The 17,919-nt window shown below is 36.8% G+C and overlaps 2 protein-coding genes across 3 annotated transcripts in view; both read right to left on the minus strand.

Moving 5' to 3' along the window:
- On the minus strand, positions 1,883-8,703 carry LOC109231831 (synaptotagmin-1-like). The gene is made up of 13 exons (XM_019397461.1): positions 8,550-8,703; positions 8,335-8,469; positions 7,123-7,221; positions 6,972-7,022; positions 6,772-6,895; positions 6,562-6,680; positions 6,286-6,387; positions 5,953-6,027; positions 5,780-5,856; positions 5,404-5,650; positions 4,967-5,317; positions 2,251-2,382; positions 1,883-2,158 (listed from the first exon to the last, which is right to left on the minus strand). Exons 2-13 carry the CDS (start codon positions 8,443-8,445, stop codon positions 2,027-2,029), a joined length of 1,620 nt encoding a protein of 539 aa, XP_019253006.1. The 5' UTR covers positions 8,446-8,469; positions 8,550-8,703; the 3' UTR covers positions 1,883-2,026.
- The window catches only part of LOC109231145 (vacuolar protein sorting-associated protein 35B-like), a 14,870-nt gene continuing 9,233 nt past the window's right edge, over positions 12,283-17,919 (minus strand). For both annotated transcript variants that reach the window (XM_019396706.1, XM_019396708.1), the window contains 7 exons: positions 17,200-17,289; positions 16,709-16,777; positions 13,810-13,890; positions 13,599-13,706; positions 13,412-13,515; positions 13,095-13,208; positions 12,283-12,999 (listed from right to left, as the gene is read on the minus strand). In XM_019396706.1, coding sequence (XP_019252251.1) covers positions 12,789-12,999; positions 13,095-13,208; positions 13,412-13,515; positions 13,599-13,706; positions 13,810-13,890; positions 16,709-16,777; positions 17,200-17,289 — 777 coding nt within the window. In that variant the 3' untranslated portion in view covers positions 12,283-12,788. The remainder of the gene's footprint in view (positions 13,000-13,094; positions 13,209-13,411; positions 13,516-13,598; positions 13,707-13,809; positions 13,891-16,708; positions 16,778-17,199; positions 17,290-17,919) is intronic.

Raw genomic sequence — 17,919 nt, forward strand, 5'->3', positions numbered from 1 at the left:
ATATCAAAATCTCACTATCGAACCGGAAACTTCAAAAATTCAACTTTCGGCATTTCAAGCCTAAATAAGCTACGGACCTCCAAAACACAATCCGAACACGCTCCTAAACCCGAAATCACCCAACGGAGCTAACGGAACTCACGGAGTTCCATTCTGAGGCCGTCTTCACCCTGTTCCGACTACGGTCCAAATTCTAAAACTTAACTTCTCATTTAGGGACTAAGTGTCCCAAAATACTCCGAAACTCAAAACGAAACCTCCCGGCAACTCAGAGTAGCAGAAATAAATACGGGAAAAACAGTTAATAGGGGATCGGGGCGTTAATTCTTAAAATGACCGGCCAGGCCGTTACAGTCATGGCATTATACTAAAATTTTCAACAAGAAAGATAATAAAATCGCATAAAATAAATATTATTAATAAGTCATAATGAAAACAAACATAATTTTAAATTACTAAGTTGCTAAAATAAGTACACTAATAATTACTATTATTTACATGACTAAATACTAAAAGAAAAATAAGTTATGCATTTTATCTAAACCATGGGAAAACTAAAAAATAGATATCCAACAGTATTTCATTCATAGTATTCTTGAATTGGATGTCTTTTATTAGTATTAGTATTGATTTGATTTTGGTTTAGGATTTATTTGAGTTACTACCATTTATGGACTACAAAACTTATTGGAGCATCCAAAAATTATAAGTCCAAGCTTGAAATAATACGTTAAAAGATAAAACTATGAAATTTTAAGAAATATTTATAAACTACACTACAATAAATATTTTTATGTATTAAACATATTTAAAACTTCTATACATATAATGTCGGGTTGGTTTGGTTTGGTTTCAGTTTGACTTTTTTTACTTAAAACCAAACCAAACTAATTATGGTCGGATTTTTTCTTCCAATACCAAACCAAATCAAACCAAAACAATAGTCGGGTTTTTTTCTCGGTTTGACTCGGATTAGTGGGTTGGTGCGGTTTGTCGGTTTCATTCGTACACCCCTACTTAAAACTCCCTCTCCTAGGGATAACTTGTGAATCCAGCCTCACAACCACATCCGCTTCATGAGTCGCACCACTGAACTTGCACTCCAAGTATTCTGTATTGGTCATGCTTAACTTGAAACCTTTAGATTTCAGTGTCTGCCTCCAAACCTCTAACCTAGCGTTTCGCGCTCAAGAGAAAGTAATGAGGGTATTTTGCTTCTTATTTTATGTGAAAATCCTGATGAGTTCGTGAAACGTCAACGAAGGGACTAAAACATATTATTTAATTAATTGAAGGTTAAATATGTTCAATATGATGTCATGAGTAGTAAAACTAGAATCAGACAATAATTAAGGGACCAGAGTTACAATTTTTCTGTAATTTACTGCATTTAACTCGTTAATATTTGTTATAACGAGCGGATACTCCACAAAGAGCAAGAAGATAATACAAACCGGAGAGGATGCAGTATGTAGGTGTAAAAGTTAGACCCTCAAATATTAAGTTTCTTAAAGAGTTAATACCCTAGGATAAAAGTTAAATAGGCACGTGTAGTGCCACATGGCACATTTTTTAGATAATTAGGAGCGTGTACTAGACGCACCTCCAAGAATGCAACGAGGGAGTTTTAATATGAATGGCAATATAGTTGAAGGGGTTTTGGAGACACCAAATAGTTTAACTAGGAAACTGACAAAAATATGATAGTTTAAGGGGGTTTTAGGGTACTAACTCTTTCTTAAATGACACTGACATATCCTTTTTGTATAATTATGGAAACTTTATATCTTACTTTTTGTTTATCATCAATATATATATACATGTAGTGTTGTAACCCAAAACTCCTTGCTGCACAAAGTATCATGAATTTAAAGAATGCAAGTAAATAAATATCCGATTTTCTAAGGAATTAAGCTAGAACCACACAAAAAAATCTAAGTACAGACTTGTGTCCACAAAACGAAACAAAAATTATTGGTGGAGTTTCTCCTTAAAACACATTTACATTAAGCAATTGGCAGTAGCCTCAAGATGCAGTTCTCCATTGTAGCTCGATCTGAAGTCGACCATTCTTTGAGTCAATAAGATGGTATCTCTCATTAATTCTCTTGTTGTTAACAACATCGGCGAGGTACACATCCACGTAACCCAAAGCTTCCTAAAAGTAAAGAAAGATATATAAATGAAGAGAGTTTAAACTAGTATATAGTGTAAATAGTTATAGTTATAATGAGTGAGAGGTGAATGTACCTTGGGATGTCGAAGACCCATTCTTTTTGAAGTACTAACAACTTCTACATGAATCCTATCATTTACAGGTGGTTCCTCCAATACAAACTGAAACTCCTCTTCCCACCTTGGATCTCTGTTTTTCTTTATAACCTAAGTGCAAGTTTCACGCAAAAGATATAGATGTAAATCACTTAAAACCAACATATGCAATTTAGTGCTTATAAAACAGTAAGGTGGTCTTTGCATCACTTGAAATGTACAAGAAGTTAGTTGCCCACATTCAAGGCATGGCTCGTTATAATTCGTCACAAGGACGAAGCCACCTTGTGCTAAGGGTGGTCAACTGTGGTCAGTTGACCACCCTTCACCGGAATATTATGAAAAATTACGCTGTGTATATAAGTAAAATATTAATTTTAGATGTATAAAACATATATTGAAAACCTTTGTCGGTAATTTACTTCTTTCAAATTTGAACACCCTTGGAAACATTTCTGGCTCCGCCACTAGGCTCGATAAGTGTCTTCACTTGATCAAATTCTTTTCAAAGAAATTGAGTACTAGCACGTATGGCTATGGATACTGCAAACAGGCTTTCTGCAATTGCTGCTGAAATGGGGCAACTGAATTCGAGGACTATAATGGTGTTGATGGACGAGGCACTTATTAGGAGAAGATGGCAGACATACTTCCATAAAATGTTGAATGAGGAGGGGGATAGACGCATTGTGCTGGGTGAGTTGGAGCACTCCGAGAGTCGGCGGGATTTCGGGTACTGTAGGCGGATTACGGTAAAGGAGGTGGAAGGGGCGATGCGTAAGATGTGCAGGGGCAGAGCGACGGGGCCAGGCGAAATCCCGGTGGAATTCTGGAAGAGCGCGGGGCGGGCAGGTTTGGAGTGGCTTACTGGGTTGTTTAATGTTATTTTTAAGACAAAGAAGATGCCCAAAGAATGGAGGTGGAGTACGATGGTTCCGCTTTACAAGAACAAGGGTAATATCCAAAATTGCAATAATTATAGGGGTATCAAGTTGTTGAGTCACACTATAAAGGTTTGGGAGAGGGTGGTGGAGGCCAGGGTGAGGAGGTGCGTGTCTATTTCTGAGAATCAGTTTGGATTCATGCAGGGACGTTCGACTACGGAAGCAATTCATCTAGTAAGGAGATTAGTGGAGCAGTACAGGGAGAGGAAGAAGGATTTGCATATGGTGTTTATTGACCTTGAGAAAGCATACGATAAAGTTCCGAGGGAGGTCCTGTGGAGGTGTTCGGAGGTTAGCGGTGTTCCGGTAGCTTAGTGTGATTAAGAATATGTATGATGATACTAAGACTCGGGTGAGGACTGTGGGTGGTGACTCAGAGCATTTCCCTGTGGTGATGGGGTTGCACTAGGGATCGGCTCTTAGCCGATTTTAATTTGCCTTGGCGATGGATGTAGTGTCGCGTCACATCCAAGGGGAAGTGCCTTGGTCCATGCTATTTGCCGATGATATAGTGTTGGTTTACGAGACGCGTAGCGGTGTTAACGCGAGGTTGGAGGTTTGGAGACAGACCTTGGAGTCTAAAGGTTTCAAACTGAGTAGAACCAAGACAGAATACTTGGAGTGCAAGTTCAATGATAGGACCCATGATGCAGACGTAGAGGTTAAGCTTGATGCTCAAGTTATCCCCAAGAGATCGAGTTTTAAGTATCTCGGGTCTATTATCCAGGGTAACGGGGAGATTGACGAAGATGTCGCGCATCGCATTGGAGCAGGATGGATGAAATGGAGGCTCGCTTCCGGTGTTTTGTGTGATAGGAATGTGCCGCTAAGACTTAAGGTTAAGTTTTATCGAGTGGTGGTTCGACCGGCTATGCTTTATGGGGTTGAGTGTTGGCCAATCAAGAACTCCCACGTGCATAAGATGAGAGTAGCAAAGATGAGGATGTTGAGATGGATGTGTGAGTGTACCAAGAGAGATAGGATTAAGAATGAAGCTATCCGGGACAAAGTGGGAGTAGCCTCCGTGGAGGACAAGATGCGGGAGTCGAGACTGAGATGGTTCGGATATGTTAAGAGAAGAAGCATTGATGCTCCTGTTAAGAGGTGTGAGAGGTTGGCCATGGAGAGTTTGAGAAGAGGTCGAGGTAGGCCTAAGAAGTATTTGGGAGAGGTGATTAGGCAGGACATGGCGCTGCTTCAGCTCACTGAGGACATGACCCTTGATAGGAGGGTGTGGAGGTCGAGGATTAAGGTAGAAGGTTAGTAGGTAGTTTATAGTTGTTCACCCATAGTCTTAGTAGCATGCATATCCCTTCATATTATTAGATTTTTATTACGTTATGTGGTTTTGTTCGCCTCAGGTATTGTATTCCCTGTTGCTATTATTTGGTACCACTTATCCTTTATCTCTCCCTTTTTCTTTTATCTTCCATCTTTCTTCCTTTCTTGCTTTTCTCTTCTTCTTCTTGCCCTTCCTGAGCCGAGGGTCTATTGGAAATAGCCTCTCTACCTGTATTAGGTAGGGGTAAGGTCTGCGTACAGACTACCCTCCCCAGACCCCACCTGCTGGGATCAAACTGGGTTTGTTGTTGTTTTGTTGTATATTTTAGTTGTCACCTTAACATTTGTTGTAAATAATCAGAAAGTGATTAGTCCAAACAACTTTATTGCTCTAGCTATAGGTCTTTATCCAAAGGCGAATCCAGAATCTAGAATCAATGGGTTCAGAATGAAAATATCATAAAAGATACCTTAGTTCTTCTCTCTTGCCCTCTGAAGAGCAGACGAACAGATGGATTTGTGTGGTGCTTTCCTTCAAGATCTTGACCTTCATGGACAATAACTACGAGCATACCTCCGCCCTCAGGTGTTCCATCAGGAGCCTTCTCTACCGTACCTGATTCGTCAGCACCATTTGCGAGTTCTTCATCGTTAAAAGCTTTGTACATCACTTCAAGTACAAGCTGTCCTCTTGCTTTTTCATTTTGAACATCATCTGGTTTTAAGTTTTTCAGAAGATCTAGTGTCAATACTTTTGGTTCATCTGGTGTAAGATCTTTCAATGGCACAATATTCACACCCATTTTTTCATGTGAGCCAACCTAAGCAAACAAAATATAACATCTCCAATGATTCAGGATTGCAGAAGAAATGTTTTTAGAAAAACAATATGATCAATAAGATATACCTGCTCCCAGTCATAAACAGAAAATTTTAAGACTTGAGTTTCTGGATCCTTAACCACGAAACTAAATTCTTCGTTCCATTCGGGGTTCAAGTTTTTGTGCTTCACTGATGTTTTCTTTGATGATAGTTTGTCATCCATAATTTTTAGTTTCACAAAGGGGTCTGAGAGCCCCAAAAGATCTGTCTTTTTAAGCTTCATTGCCCTCACAACTGTCACATTAAGAATTCCAACTGGCCTCTTCATTGCTCTGTCGAAAGAACAAAACAGAATTACAACTTATCAAGAAAAGACACCAAAATGAATAATATCGACTGAAATGCCGAATGAGATTTACTTTGCAGGATTAGATAAATGAAAGAAATAAAAAGAAGCTTACTTTGAAGGATCCAATATTTGGACCTCAAGTGTTTTTGGCCATAGATACATATTTGCAACTTGATCTTTGATAATCTCCTGAGGAGTTTTAAAATAACTTTTAAGTGACCAAGACAGGAAGATTTAAAGCGACAATAAGCAAGGAAGATAGAAGAGATAAGGGATCGATCATACTTGAACAAATCTGTACACGCCAGGAATGGACATTGCATCTGCACCGACAAGTTTTAGTCCAAAATCGACATGAGGCTGCAAGCATATTAGACAAGTTGAAGCTACCATGTAAGGCTGCAATATTTCATGTTTAAAAAAAAAAGCTATTGGTATTGGACTAGTGTTTTCTGAAAAAAGGGTATATTTCTCACCAGGTAAAAGTAATCGATATATTGCCATTTCTAATGGATGTGCACAATCTCAAGCGGGTGAAATTTTATGCAACATTTTGAGGGATTGAGATTTGATTAAACGTTTTAGTCATACTATTAAGTTAGGGGTATGAGCACTCACCTTCTCCATAAGAGAAACATATATCTTCGCGAAACAAGGAAAGGTTGGAACCAGTGGCTTCAAGGTGATTCGAGGTAAGGCAAATATTTGCAAGTCAACCACCTGAGACAATCACAAGTGTCGGCAGTTGAATGACAGAGGTGAACTTGTAGCTGAAGGAGAAATTCTTCAAACATAAATTCTAAAAACTAGAAGCACACATGAATTTTTATTTCGGGAACAAATTTGTAACATCACCGTATTTGTTGCTAAGAGCAGTTAAATTAAAAGCATTACCTGAGCAGTGGCTTTCAACCCAAACGCCTTCACTGCAACAGTGATGTTTGGATTAGCTGCCCACTTAATGACTGGTTCCATTATCAGCTCTTTCTCCTCGGTGATATAGACCTTCATTCCTGGCATATTGGTGCAACAAGTTAACCATATGAAACATGCTACATTTATGCACGAAAGAATACAAAGCTCATTAAGTAATAAGCAACTAACCTGGAAATGTAGGTGGCAGGGTGCCTAAGGTGAATGATTGAAAATCAACTGACTCAATTTTGTACAGCGGAATCTGCTCGGCTATGATGGGATCTACTATACCTTTTGCTGTTTTACAAATAGCCTAAGAAATTTTTAATGTGAATATTCAGCTCAATTAAAGGGAAAAGAGTAATGTGGTATATACAAGTAAACATTACCTTGTCTAAATAAGGCCACATGAGTTCGATCATTTTATTAAGCCAATCAAGCTGCAGAATGCAGTTACAGAAAAAGGTTGTTATGCAAAGTAAGAGTTGATCACTCGAAAGCTTTTGTGCAAGTAGAAAAGTAGTAATTACTACAACATACGCGATCATAATCTGGATTTTTAACCCAAAGTGGTATCTCAGGGAGCAGCCGTTGCAGGCTTTCAGTATCTTGCTCTGCCAAGGGCCGAATATCAGGAACCTGAAAAGAGTAAAGCCCAAATAAGATGAAACTTGTTCAAGAATTACTTTTTTTCATCTAAGAATTTTGCTTTTCAGATGCTGCTAATAATAAGATGAAGTAATATGAAACAAATACGGTCTTTGCCTTATTCTGAGAAGTTTGTAACCAAAACAGAAATTTTTTTCACTAATCTGCTAAACAAGCAAGATCACCTTCACTTTAACTGCAACCTCAAAATATGTAGTAGTAATCCATCCATTTGAATCTATATGACCTCTTTCTATTTTGGAAAGTCTCAAAATGTTTGACACCATTGCAATGGTAACACAGTCTATATAGACTTCCAAAATATTCAAGGATTCAAATTTACTTAATGTTTTCTCTATCAAACAAATTTTGTAGCTGAATATTGAAATGTAATGGGTCCAAATGGAGCGAAATGGATAGTAAAGATTCATATAACGCATCCTAACTAGCTTGGGACTGAAGCACTGTTGCTGTTTTTGTTGTTGAAACAACTTTTTCAAGTGTTACTTCATTATATTTTTTCACTACGACTAATATAATACAACAAAAAACTCCAATCAACACTTAAACTCGCCCTCATGTTTAATTATTTCATAAAATAAAAAGGGAGTATTTGTCCGGAGGGTCAGGGAGATTTAAGATAAAATCAGTTCCATGTATATTTCAGATAGTATTTGCAGCCAAACAGACACAAAAAAGAACTCAAGCTATGCTAATTACAGATAGAGGTTTTCTAACTCCTTCAAATTTGAAAAATAATACTACTCTAAACACATATATCTTTAAAATCTCCCTGAAAACAGGTGCTATAAATAATCTGTTTTGACATGTTTTCTATACACAATATGTGCATATGCACCCACTCACTATCTCTGACACGGAATATAATATACGAGTTTAACTTATACACAGACATATACATACATACATACGAGTTTAACTTATACATACCAACAACGTAAAATAAGTTTAATCTTTATACTGTTTGATGTATATAAATTAAAACTCACTTTGTATATGTGTGTGTAATAAAATTTAAGACAGAAAATAAGCATGCAGAGAAAACATATTATGAAAACAGAAAGAGGAAAGAAGAAAGGTGACCTTGACATCAGTTGGTAAAACGTAGATGAAGAGGAAATAGCCGATCACTAGCCCTATCACGATCCCCATTCCAAATCCGAAGAATCCCAATATTGTGCTTATGAATCCCATCTCAATGTACAAACTCAAAATCTTCTGCAAGGAAACAGAACAGTCATTTTTGTTTTTACATTCCTACGTATAATGAAAGCAAAGATCTTTAAAATTAGTTATACCAGAATTAAGGGAAAGTTTCACCACCAAATATTAGTTGTAAATTTCTGAGATTTAGAGGTACATAACATGGAATTGAAAATGAAATATATTATTAACATTGTCAAGATTCAGAAGAAGAATAGCAATAAAAGAGCATTAAAGAAATGGCATTGAACAACGACCACTCGAAAAGTCTGTGTAAACCGCACAATGTAACGGCTTTTAGGAGGGAAGCAATCTAAGCCCTTGTGGTATTCCAAACAAGTCGGTAACGCTTTACTCTTTCTCTTTCCCTTTTGGAACTCAAAACCCTTAAAAAAACATGTATACTAGTTACTTTGAATGGATCCATTGTAGCTAGGGGTGTCAATGGTTCGGTTCGGCCGGTTATTTCATAAAATTAGTACCATACCAATTTTTCGGTTATTCTATTATGTATAACCAAAATTAGACTTTTCGAAATCGTCCCAATCATGTCAGTTTCACTTCGGTATCGGTACGGTTCGGTTAATTTTCGGTATTTTTTTAAATGTCATGTAAAATTCACCAGTAAAAATAGAATGCAATAACATACGTTCTTTTATAGGACTTTGCAAAACTCTCTAGACATTTTTACTGTTTAAGGGATAATGAATTAAAAAACATGAAAGATGGCTAGAGTATAGATACACAACTATTCGACAACTACGTAAAAGAAACCAAGTAAAAGCAAAGAAAATATAAATCACACGAGTGGAAAGATATTAACCAAGTTGGGACTCAAGAATAAAGTCTATAATAAATATTCAAAAAGATAAATCTAAATTATATGAAAGAAAACATATTCAATATACTCATAATCGCTAGAATACTTTGTGTCTTGCTAATAAAGATACTTAAAATAGCTTAGTTTAAGTATAGGTAGCATAATAGGTTTTAGGAATTAGTATTTTGAGTTTAATTACTTATTGGCTTGTAGCAGTTTTCATAATTCCAAGGCCCAATGAAAAATTTCATGCTTTATTAGTTTTAAACTTACTATATTCACATGTAAAATTTATTCGGTACGGTTCGGTATTATTTCGGTTTATTTTTATAAAGTAAAAAACCTACTCTAATTATCGGTACGGTTATAGATTTATATAAAAACCTACGGTTTCTTCAAAAGAAACCAAAAAATCGGTTCGGTTCGGTCGGTTTAGTCGGTTTTCAAATATCCATTGACACCCCTAATATTTGTAGCAAAAAAAAAAATTGGGTTTTCACCCGGTGGCTGGCGTGTTAGGGCCTGTTAAAAGAAAACAGTTAACCACCTATATTATCCACTAAAAAATGGGTTGGATAATAAACTTTTTAAAAACGGGTCAAATATGGATAAGAACCATGTTATCCATTTAGAAAATGGATAACCAATGAGTCTAACCTTTACATTTGTAAATCCTCAAATTGGGGGTTACTCAAGTTAGGGAGACTAAGAATTCTCCCAAAAGTGATCATATGCAAGAAGTCATGGATAATATGGTTACTCATATTATCCGCCGATTTAACCCGTTTTTTATCCGTATTAAATATTGGTCGGGTCAATAATTTATCTATTTTTTCATTACCTGTTTTCGACCAGAACCATATCCGACCCGACCCGCCCGTTTGCCACTCCTAGGCCCGACTAATCCATATTCGTGTTGAAAGTCCCACTGTTAGTTCCTAGCAAAAATGACTTCTTTCATAAGTCTCGAACCCGGGAGTTTTGATTTATGAATTGAGAAATAGTTACCACACCAAATATGATACTCCATTTTCTCTAAATTGTGGGAGTATGAATAAATGCATCGACTTTTCCTAATGCAAATAAAATTAGCAATAATATAAAAATACTGCTATAGAGTATAGATTATGAAAATATATCTTAAAACATGTAAAAAAAATTAAAAATCATAGTGAAAGAAACAACTATAGGACTTGATATCTTAATAGTATCATTCGTTCTAAAGCGGAATAGGTAAAGAAAACAACCATTTTCTCCATCCCAAAATGACTTATTTGCTTCCCGAGTGAATTTTGGTTCGTGTAAACTTGCAACTCATTGTAATTTTGTGTAGTTTTCGAACAACTGAATATCTCATTTTAAAAATATGAAGTAATCTAGTTAGTTTGCCCCGAAAATAAATCAAATCAATCTATTTTAGTGGTTTAGAAAAGAGTAAAGGAATGAACGTTGAGAATTGAACTCATACCTATTCTGTGTTCTCACATATATATCATTAGACTATAAATTTTGGTGACAAAATGAGAGTTCCATTTTGTTGCCACAATCTCTTTTTCATTCGGCATTTTACATTTTAAAAGAATCATTGGCAATTCCAAAGAACGTTGAAATAGTAGTCGGAGTTTTAACGTAATCGATCGAATTTCGTATATTCTTATTTGAGAGACAGGCTAGAAATAGGTGGTCAAACGGAGACAAAAAGAAAGATACGTATTGAATAAGCCTATTTGACAGTGTAAAAGGTTGTTGCTACAAACCAAAAAGGAATGCTATCATTTTCTTATACTTTTCTATACATAAGGATCATCGTTAGGCATGCCTTTTCTTACTCCTATGCTTAGTGCTCATGTCAATCTTGGTTTTCTCTAATTGCTCTAGGATCTGAAGAGAGGAAAATCATGGGGCATACTATATGCAATCCCTTTGAACTTGTTTAATTAAGAATTTGAGTCTTGTACTTGCTTAAGGATATGCATTCTTTCTCATATTTATATTTACCGTGGAGCTTTGGTATCCCTCAACTTATCTCTTCCTCTGTTTAGCTTTAATAACTTTCACTCACTTGGTGGTTTGAAAAAAAATAATAAATAAATAAAAGAGGAAAAAATGTGAGCTTTCTACAATCAATCACATAGTATAATATATCGGTCCAGTATAATATGCTGGAAATTCATACACAGGTGCTCAAATCTCCAGTATATTATGCTGGAACTTTCCGCGTGTTGGAGTTCCAGCATAATATGCTGCAAGTTCATGCACAGGTGCACCGATCTCCAGTATATTATGCTGGACCGGTCCCTGTTGCAGTAAAATAGTGGCTATTTTTCAGTGACTTTGCAAACGCTGGCTATTTTTAAATGACCAGTCCGAAAACTGGCTAGCCCGTGCTATTTTAACAAAAATTATCTGAAATTCAAGCTGCATTTACACAAACCAAAAATTGAGGAGTTATTGAGTTGAAGTCACCATCACTTGAGGGTCGAAACAACATTGAGTATTGCGCTTGAACATGAACCAAGAACATGGTAGGCCGTTTTAATAATGTGTTGTCTTTCAAGATTGGCCTCACAAGGTCCTTCACTACCTTCCCCTAAGACTTGGATCAATTAGCCAATTGGGTTGTTGTTTGAGTCCCTCAGATGATTTTATTTTGACTATCATTATGCATGCTAGAATGTAAAATATGCCAATCATACGACTGTTGCTTAACATGTGGAACTAATGCAATATGTACATCATCTCGTTGTTTGTCAGATTTAGGCAAATTTGTAATTAGTTAATAAAATAGGATAAAAACTACAAGTTTCTATACACACGTTAAGAAACACAATGAAGTTCACGACAACCACACCTTACGCTAAATCAACAATTTCAGACGAGAAATTGTCGTTTTTTCTCTTTTTACATGGACTTGTAGGAAAATTTATGGTTAGCTGCTCAGTCCCATGTGAAACATCATTATCAGATCAAAAATATCATCTAATAATCAATGTATGGACTAAGGGAGAGAAACGAAAGGCCTTCCTGTAGTATCTAGTATCTGTACAGTAACGTCTTCCTACAAATAGTAAAATCTTTACTATTTCACAGCCTGGTTCCACCCAAAAAGTTAATACCATATCAAAGCAATAATATCCATTTTAAGACCAGAAAATACACATTACTTTATTCATTTAGAGACCCCGCCCTGTACAATAAGTTTAAATCAAAAGGAAGTCCTAATATACATTCCAAAGACTGAGATCTCCTTCCATGCACCAACCTAAAGAAATCAGGCAACCTCCTGTAGGGTAAAGAATAGCTTACTGTAAAAGGAGAATTTTACATTGAACCGTCTAGTAATAAGATTGTAGGAAGTTGTTGTATTTATTGCTGATAGAATAATTGATGGTCAGCAGCACTGCAGAAACGCTCATTTTGGTAGTTCAGATACCACTAAATCCTCCACTTTCAGAGCTTAGGCACAATGTGTTTAGCACAACAAATCTGACATGCCACAAGAAACATGAAAGTATCACACCTTAATTGGATTGTATTTCTCTCCCATTAGCCCTCCTTTTTGTCTCTGAAATTGAACATAACGCAATGTGCTGGTGAAGAAAGCGTCCGAAGCAGAATCTGGGGTCGTGGCATCACTCTGCATCTCAGTTTTAATCAACTCTATAAGGCTCTGAATTGCACCAGGTGTTATTTGAGGGTTCCCCTTCTCAAAAAAATAGAGGTACCTGAGCCCAGAAATAGATTCATTACAATATAAAACCTATGCCTGCAATCTAGAACCCAAGTTTCAGTTTACAACATTAGTGTTCCGATTACTAACTTGTTAAGTATTTCAACAAAAAGTGTGACAGGTCCACTGCTACCCCTTGTAACATTTGCCTGTTGCTGTGCTGCATTAGCAATCCGCAACGAACGCTTTAGGCAAAGCAAGACCCTGTGATATCAAAGGTAGCACATCATATATTTCAGGGTAACAAAATAAAAGGGAAATCCATAAATTAAAGCAAAATGCAAGGATTTAACTCCTGAATGGACAAAGCTATGGAAAAGAAAAGTTCATGTACTTAGAAGATGCATCAATTGAATATGCAAATAACCCAACTAAAAATGAGAAATTTGAGGAGCACTCTTGCCAACCTTTCTCCATCTTTAATACCATCTTGATCGTCAACCCAAAAGAGATGTGAACAAGCATAAACTGCTCTACATTGATCAGGTTTCTTTAGAAGTTTTGCTGAATACTACACATCAAAAAATGTATTCCCATTGTCAGATGACAATTAAATAGATAGACGGACCCAAAGAGATTAGAGGTAAAAATTACCCCTGTGGCCTTATGAGTCAAGGTATCCCTGTTCTCAACACCAAACACAGTCATCTTCTGAAGAGTTCCAATTATCAAGTGTATTGCAGTCACTTGAGCTTTTGAATCCTAATACCAAGTGCAAGAAGCTTAAGTAGAACTTTGAGCAGATGACAAGGTAAATGCGAAGAAGCATACTATATAAACACATTGTTTATGGTTGAGCAATTACCGCAACTTCTTCTTCATATAGTACAAAAGCTTGTGTAAAAAATTCATATGCAATCGGTTCAAGATCACAATCATTGGCAGCCTGAGGAACAAAAGCAAGTTTCATAAATAAATAAAAAACTAATGGATTGAGTAAAGTTTTGATGCTCACCTAGAGAAAGCGAAGAGACTCTTTCACGTGAAATATATAAAATAGATGCGCTCACACAAACATGTATAGATCACAGGTGCTGCTGGAAGGCATTTCTCAGTGAACATCATATTGCAGAGAGATAATTTCCCTTCTTTTTGTTCTTTTTATGAAGAAAGACAATTTCCTTTTCTTTTTTTTCTTTTTTTTGTAAAGCAGAAAAAGACAATTACCTAGTGGAATCTTTTGAATTGCCTAGGAAATTGCCAAGGAAGACAGTTTCCTAGGCAATTCAAATAGATTTCACTAGGTAATTCTCGTGCCATGCTTATAAACTTGAGCTGATTCTGAGGGCACAAATGAGGTGAAAAGGAAGAAAAGAGAACACGAAATAGGTCTAATCCATCAGCACATATCCAGTTTTTGCTCTAACTGTACTCCCAATCTTTTAGCCATGATTATCTTTTTCTCCCAACCATTGCCCATCCACCCAGTGAAGGGGTGAGGTTGTTGAAATCTCAAATCTCAGAATAATATTACGGCATAATTTAGAATTTTAAGGAGATATTCCATGATATGGATGTCTGAAAATTCTTGTAAATGTTGGACAGATTCTAAAACAGAACAGTCTTTCATTTTATAGTCTAAAGGCTGAATACATATGCGGCCCCTTAAACTTGCCGAATTTTTCATTTAGATACCTATACTAAAAGTTGTTCCAATCGAACACCTGAACCTGTTCACAAGTGTGCCTATTGAAACACATATTTAACAATTCTACACAAACCAAAGTGTGTGCATGCTACTCGCTGTTGACGTGGCAAATATGACCGATCAGAAAAAGATGCATCAACAAAGTATAAAAAAATGAAAATCTCAAGGAAAAAAAAGAGAAAGGAAAGAAACATTGACCGGAAAAGAGGACTTCCGCCAAATGGGGTGAGGTGATTAGGCATGACATGGCGCAGCTACAGCTGACCGAGGACACGACCCGTGATAGGAAGGTGTGGAGGTCGAAGATTAGGATAGTAGGTTAGGTAGCCTAGATTATTCATACCGGTGGTGTTAGTACGTACTCTCGCATTTGGTTGGTAGTAGGCTTATTTGAATACCTGTCGTTTTTTTTAACATTTCGATCATCTTACTATCTTGTGGTCTATGCTACTTTTACATGATTTTTCGGTGTTGTCCCGTCTTGTTTTCTTGTTATTATTGTGGTACCTATGCTTGCCTGAGCCGAGGGTCTATTAGAAACAGCCTCTCTAACTCTACAAAGGTAAGGGTAAGGTCTGCGTACACACTACCCTCCCTAGACCCCACTATGTGGGATTATACTGGGTATGTTGTTGTTGTTTTGTAGTCTTTCTTCTTCCTCTTAACATGAAAAATCAAATCCGCTGGCTCAAGAAGACGAAGAAAGTTAATCGGAATAAATTGCCACCACCCTCCAATCCCTTTTTAATTCTTCAACCACCTCTTCACCGTAGCAAAACCAACAACCATTCCTCTGTTGCTTCCACCAGCTCTCTCATTTTCGATTCTTCGACCAACTGGTGGATAAGGATTGCTTGTAGCAGCTGGCTTCGACGGCATATAGCTACGGGAATTTTTGGGGAATGTGGTGGAGATGGAAGCGTAGTGGTGGAGCGGTGTCATGGTATTGGTGGTTATTTCAGGTGGTTCTTAAGCTGGCTGGTGCACGGTGGCCTTTTTGGTGGTTCAGTAATGGTGGAGGTAGTGGCAATGGTGGAGGTGCGCAAAGAGATGGTGGTGGGGTGGTGTCAAAATCTCCCATATGTCTTGAAATTTTGGAATTTACAAATTGCATCTTTTCAAGATTTTTCTTGTACTCGCTAACTTCAGATTCTCACATATCCAACTAGTAGTGCTGCTATTAATTTGATTCCAACTTCTTCTTTACTTGATCAGTAGAAACCACACTGAAGTAACCTATTTCTCATCAGTTTGACTTATGCTATGTTAAAAAAATTCTGTTCCATCTCTAATCTATGATATTGAGCTTGTTCAGGTGGCTTGGTTTTCATTCCTCGTGGCCATAACACTAGGCTTAATTACTTTCTAAAGCAAATCCCTAAGATCTCCGAAAAGTAAAGAGGGGACGTTGGCCAGCGTAGAGTGATGGCAGCAGATAGGAAGGGAATGAGATAGAAAAAAAAAATGAAAAGATAACTTAAGTCATTTCACTCTCTCAAAAGGAGGTGTGATACACTCTCCATGCCACGTCAGCAGCATGTGTTCAATAGACACATTATCAACTAACATCATGTGTTTAATATATCACACCTCTAGTTGAGGTGTCTAAATGAAAAACTCGGGCAACTTTAAGGGACCACGTATGTATTCAACCTAGTCTAAAATTAGTCATTTAAGGCGAATTGAAAGGTTTGTTTTTTGGATTTTCACAAACCCTTCAATTTCTGTTGGATGAAATATTAGTCTACTTCTTATCTGTTTGATGGCTTATATTAGTCTCCATTAAATATTATTCTACTTGCAATAGCAGAATTTGGAGCACAAACCAGGCCATCTTTTCAGAATGTATGGAGGCAGAGAGCTTGTAAAACCTTATGTTTTTATATTGTTTATTTCTAATTAAAGTAGTTATCCTCGACTTTTAACAGTTAATAAATAGAAAAATTTTATTATCTATACTTTTAGGAAGTAGTTTACTCATTGGCCTCTTAGAGGGGTTTCCTCAATAGTATCATACACAACATTTCCAGAGCATATAAAATGATCAATTGTTCACCTCTGCACACTGCAAGTACAATCTCAATGCCAGTTCTGACGACGGAACTGATGAAAGAGCCTCGATAGTCTGCATTCAGGATTAGCTCAATCAGCAAAATGCAACACACAAGGGGTTATCTGGTAGTTAATAAACAAATGACAGGAATCAAATGGAAGCAATTGTATCCTAATACCATGAATGAAACTGAACACAAAAGATCAACAAAGTTTACACCTGAAGATCACCGATATGACTGGAGTGGAGAGGAATTACCAGTCTGCAGGCATGACTTATAATACCTTCTCTCAGAAGACAAATTAAAGAAAAAAGCATTCTAGTGTACTGCATCACCAGTACAGAAATCATCCAGGAGAGGACATTTGTGCCACATCTCATAACCATGGTGAGAAATAAATCAACAATGAATCAAAAATCAAAGGCTACAAAAGAATGCCAGAGACTGGTTATAACGACAATTACAAGTGGCAATATCCAATAGCCGATATTACCTCATTCATTAACTGAAAAATTTTCTTTGGTGTAGCTGGAACCTCTTCTCCAGCCATATCTCCATCCTGACCTTGCAGTCTCCTAACCAACTTCCATTCGATCGAGAAAATATTTCAAAATTATGATCCTGAAATTTCAGGGTAGATGGAAAGAAGAAAGTAGAACTGTACAAACTCTACTGGAAGCATTTGAAACATTCAATTATATGTTAAGTCTTTAGATTTCATTACAAGTTATGCTTTGAAGTGAAACCCATTATCTCTAGAAGAAACAAATAGACTCGCAGACTGGAGTGGAAGGGGCAAATGCGGTATCCTGCTTACCTGCCCATGCTAGAACAGTTCTTGTAGATCAAATGTCTGTATCTAATTTCAAAGACAGCTAGAAATTTTTTTGGCTGGATGACAAACCGAGAGAGAGAGAGGAGTCGTTTTCAGCACCAGCAGAAACTGGCCTATAGATGCTAAATATCATCTATTTATTTATCTATTTTGATAAGAAAATCATCTATTTATTTACTTTATTTGCATGAAAATACCCAAAAATATTGCTGATGGGATGGCATGCAATGGTAAATGGTATTACAATTATTCATTACCTTTTCCTTGTAGAATTAATGTCAGGAGATCAGGGGATTCTACCAAAAACAAACTGCATATAGACATCAGCATAAATCGCTAACTACCAGAAGGGGGAAAGGGGGGAAAAGGGGGGGGGGG

Source organism: Nicotiana attenuata, chromosome 8 (assembly GCF_001879085.1).
Source record: "Nicotiana attenuata strain UT chromosome 8, NIATTr2, whole genome shotgun sequence".
Classification (NCBI taxonomy): domain Eukaryota; kingdom Viridiplantae; phylum Streptophyta; class Magnoliopsida; order Solanales; family Solanaceae; genus Nicotiana; species Nicotiana attenuata.

Excerpts from the sequence above, each read along its gene's own strand:
- LOC109231831 (XM_019397461.1), bottom strand. The coding sequence starts at position 8,445 with ATGGGATTCATAAGCACAATATTGGGATTCTTCGGATTTGGAATGGGG. Across the intron at positions 7,023-7,122 it reads AAAATCCAGATTATGATCGC|CTTGATTGGCTTAATAAAAT; the intron begins GTATGTTGTAGT and ends TGCATTCTGCAG. Across the intron at positions 2,383-4,966 it reads GGCAAGAGAGAAGAACTAAG|GTTATAAAGAAAAACAGAGA; the intron begins GTATCTTTTATG and ends ACTTGCACTTAG.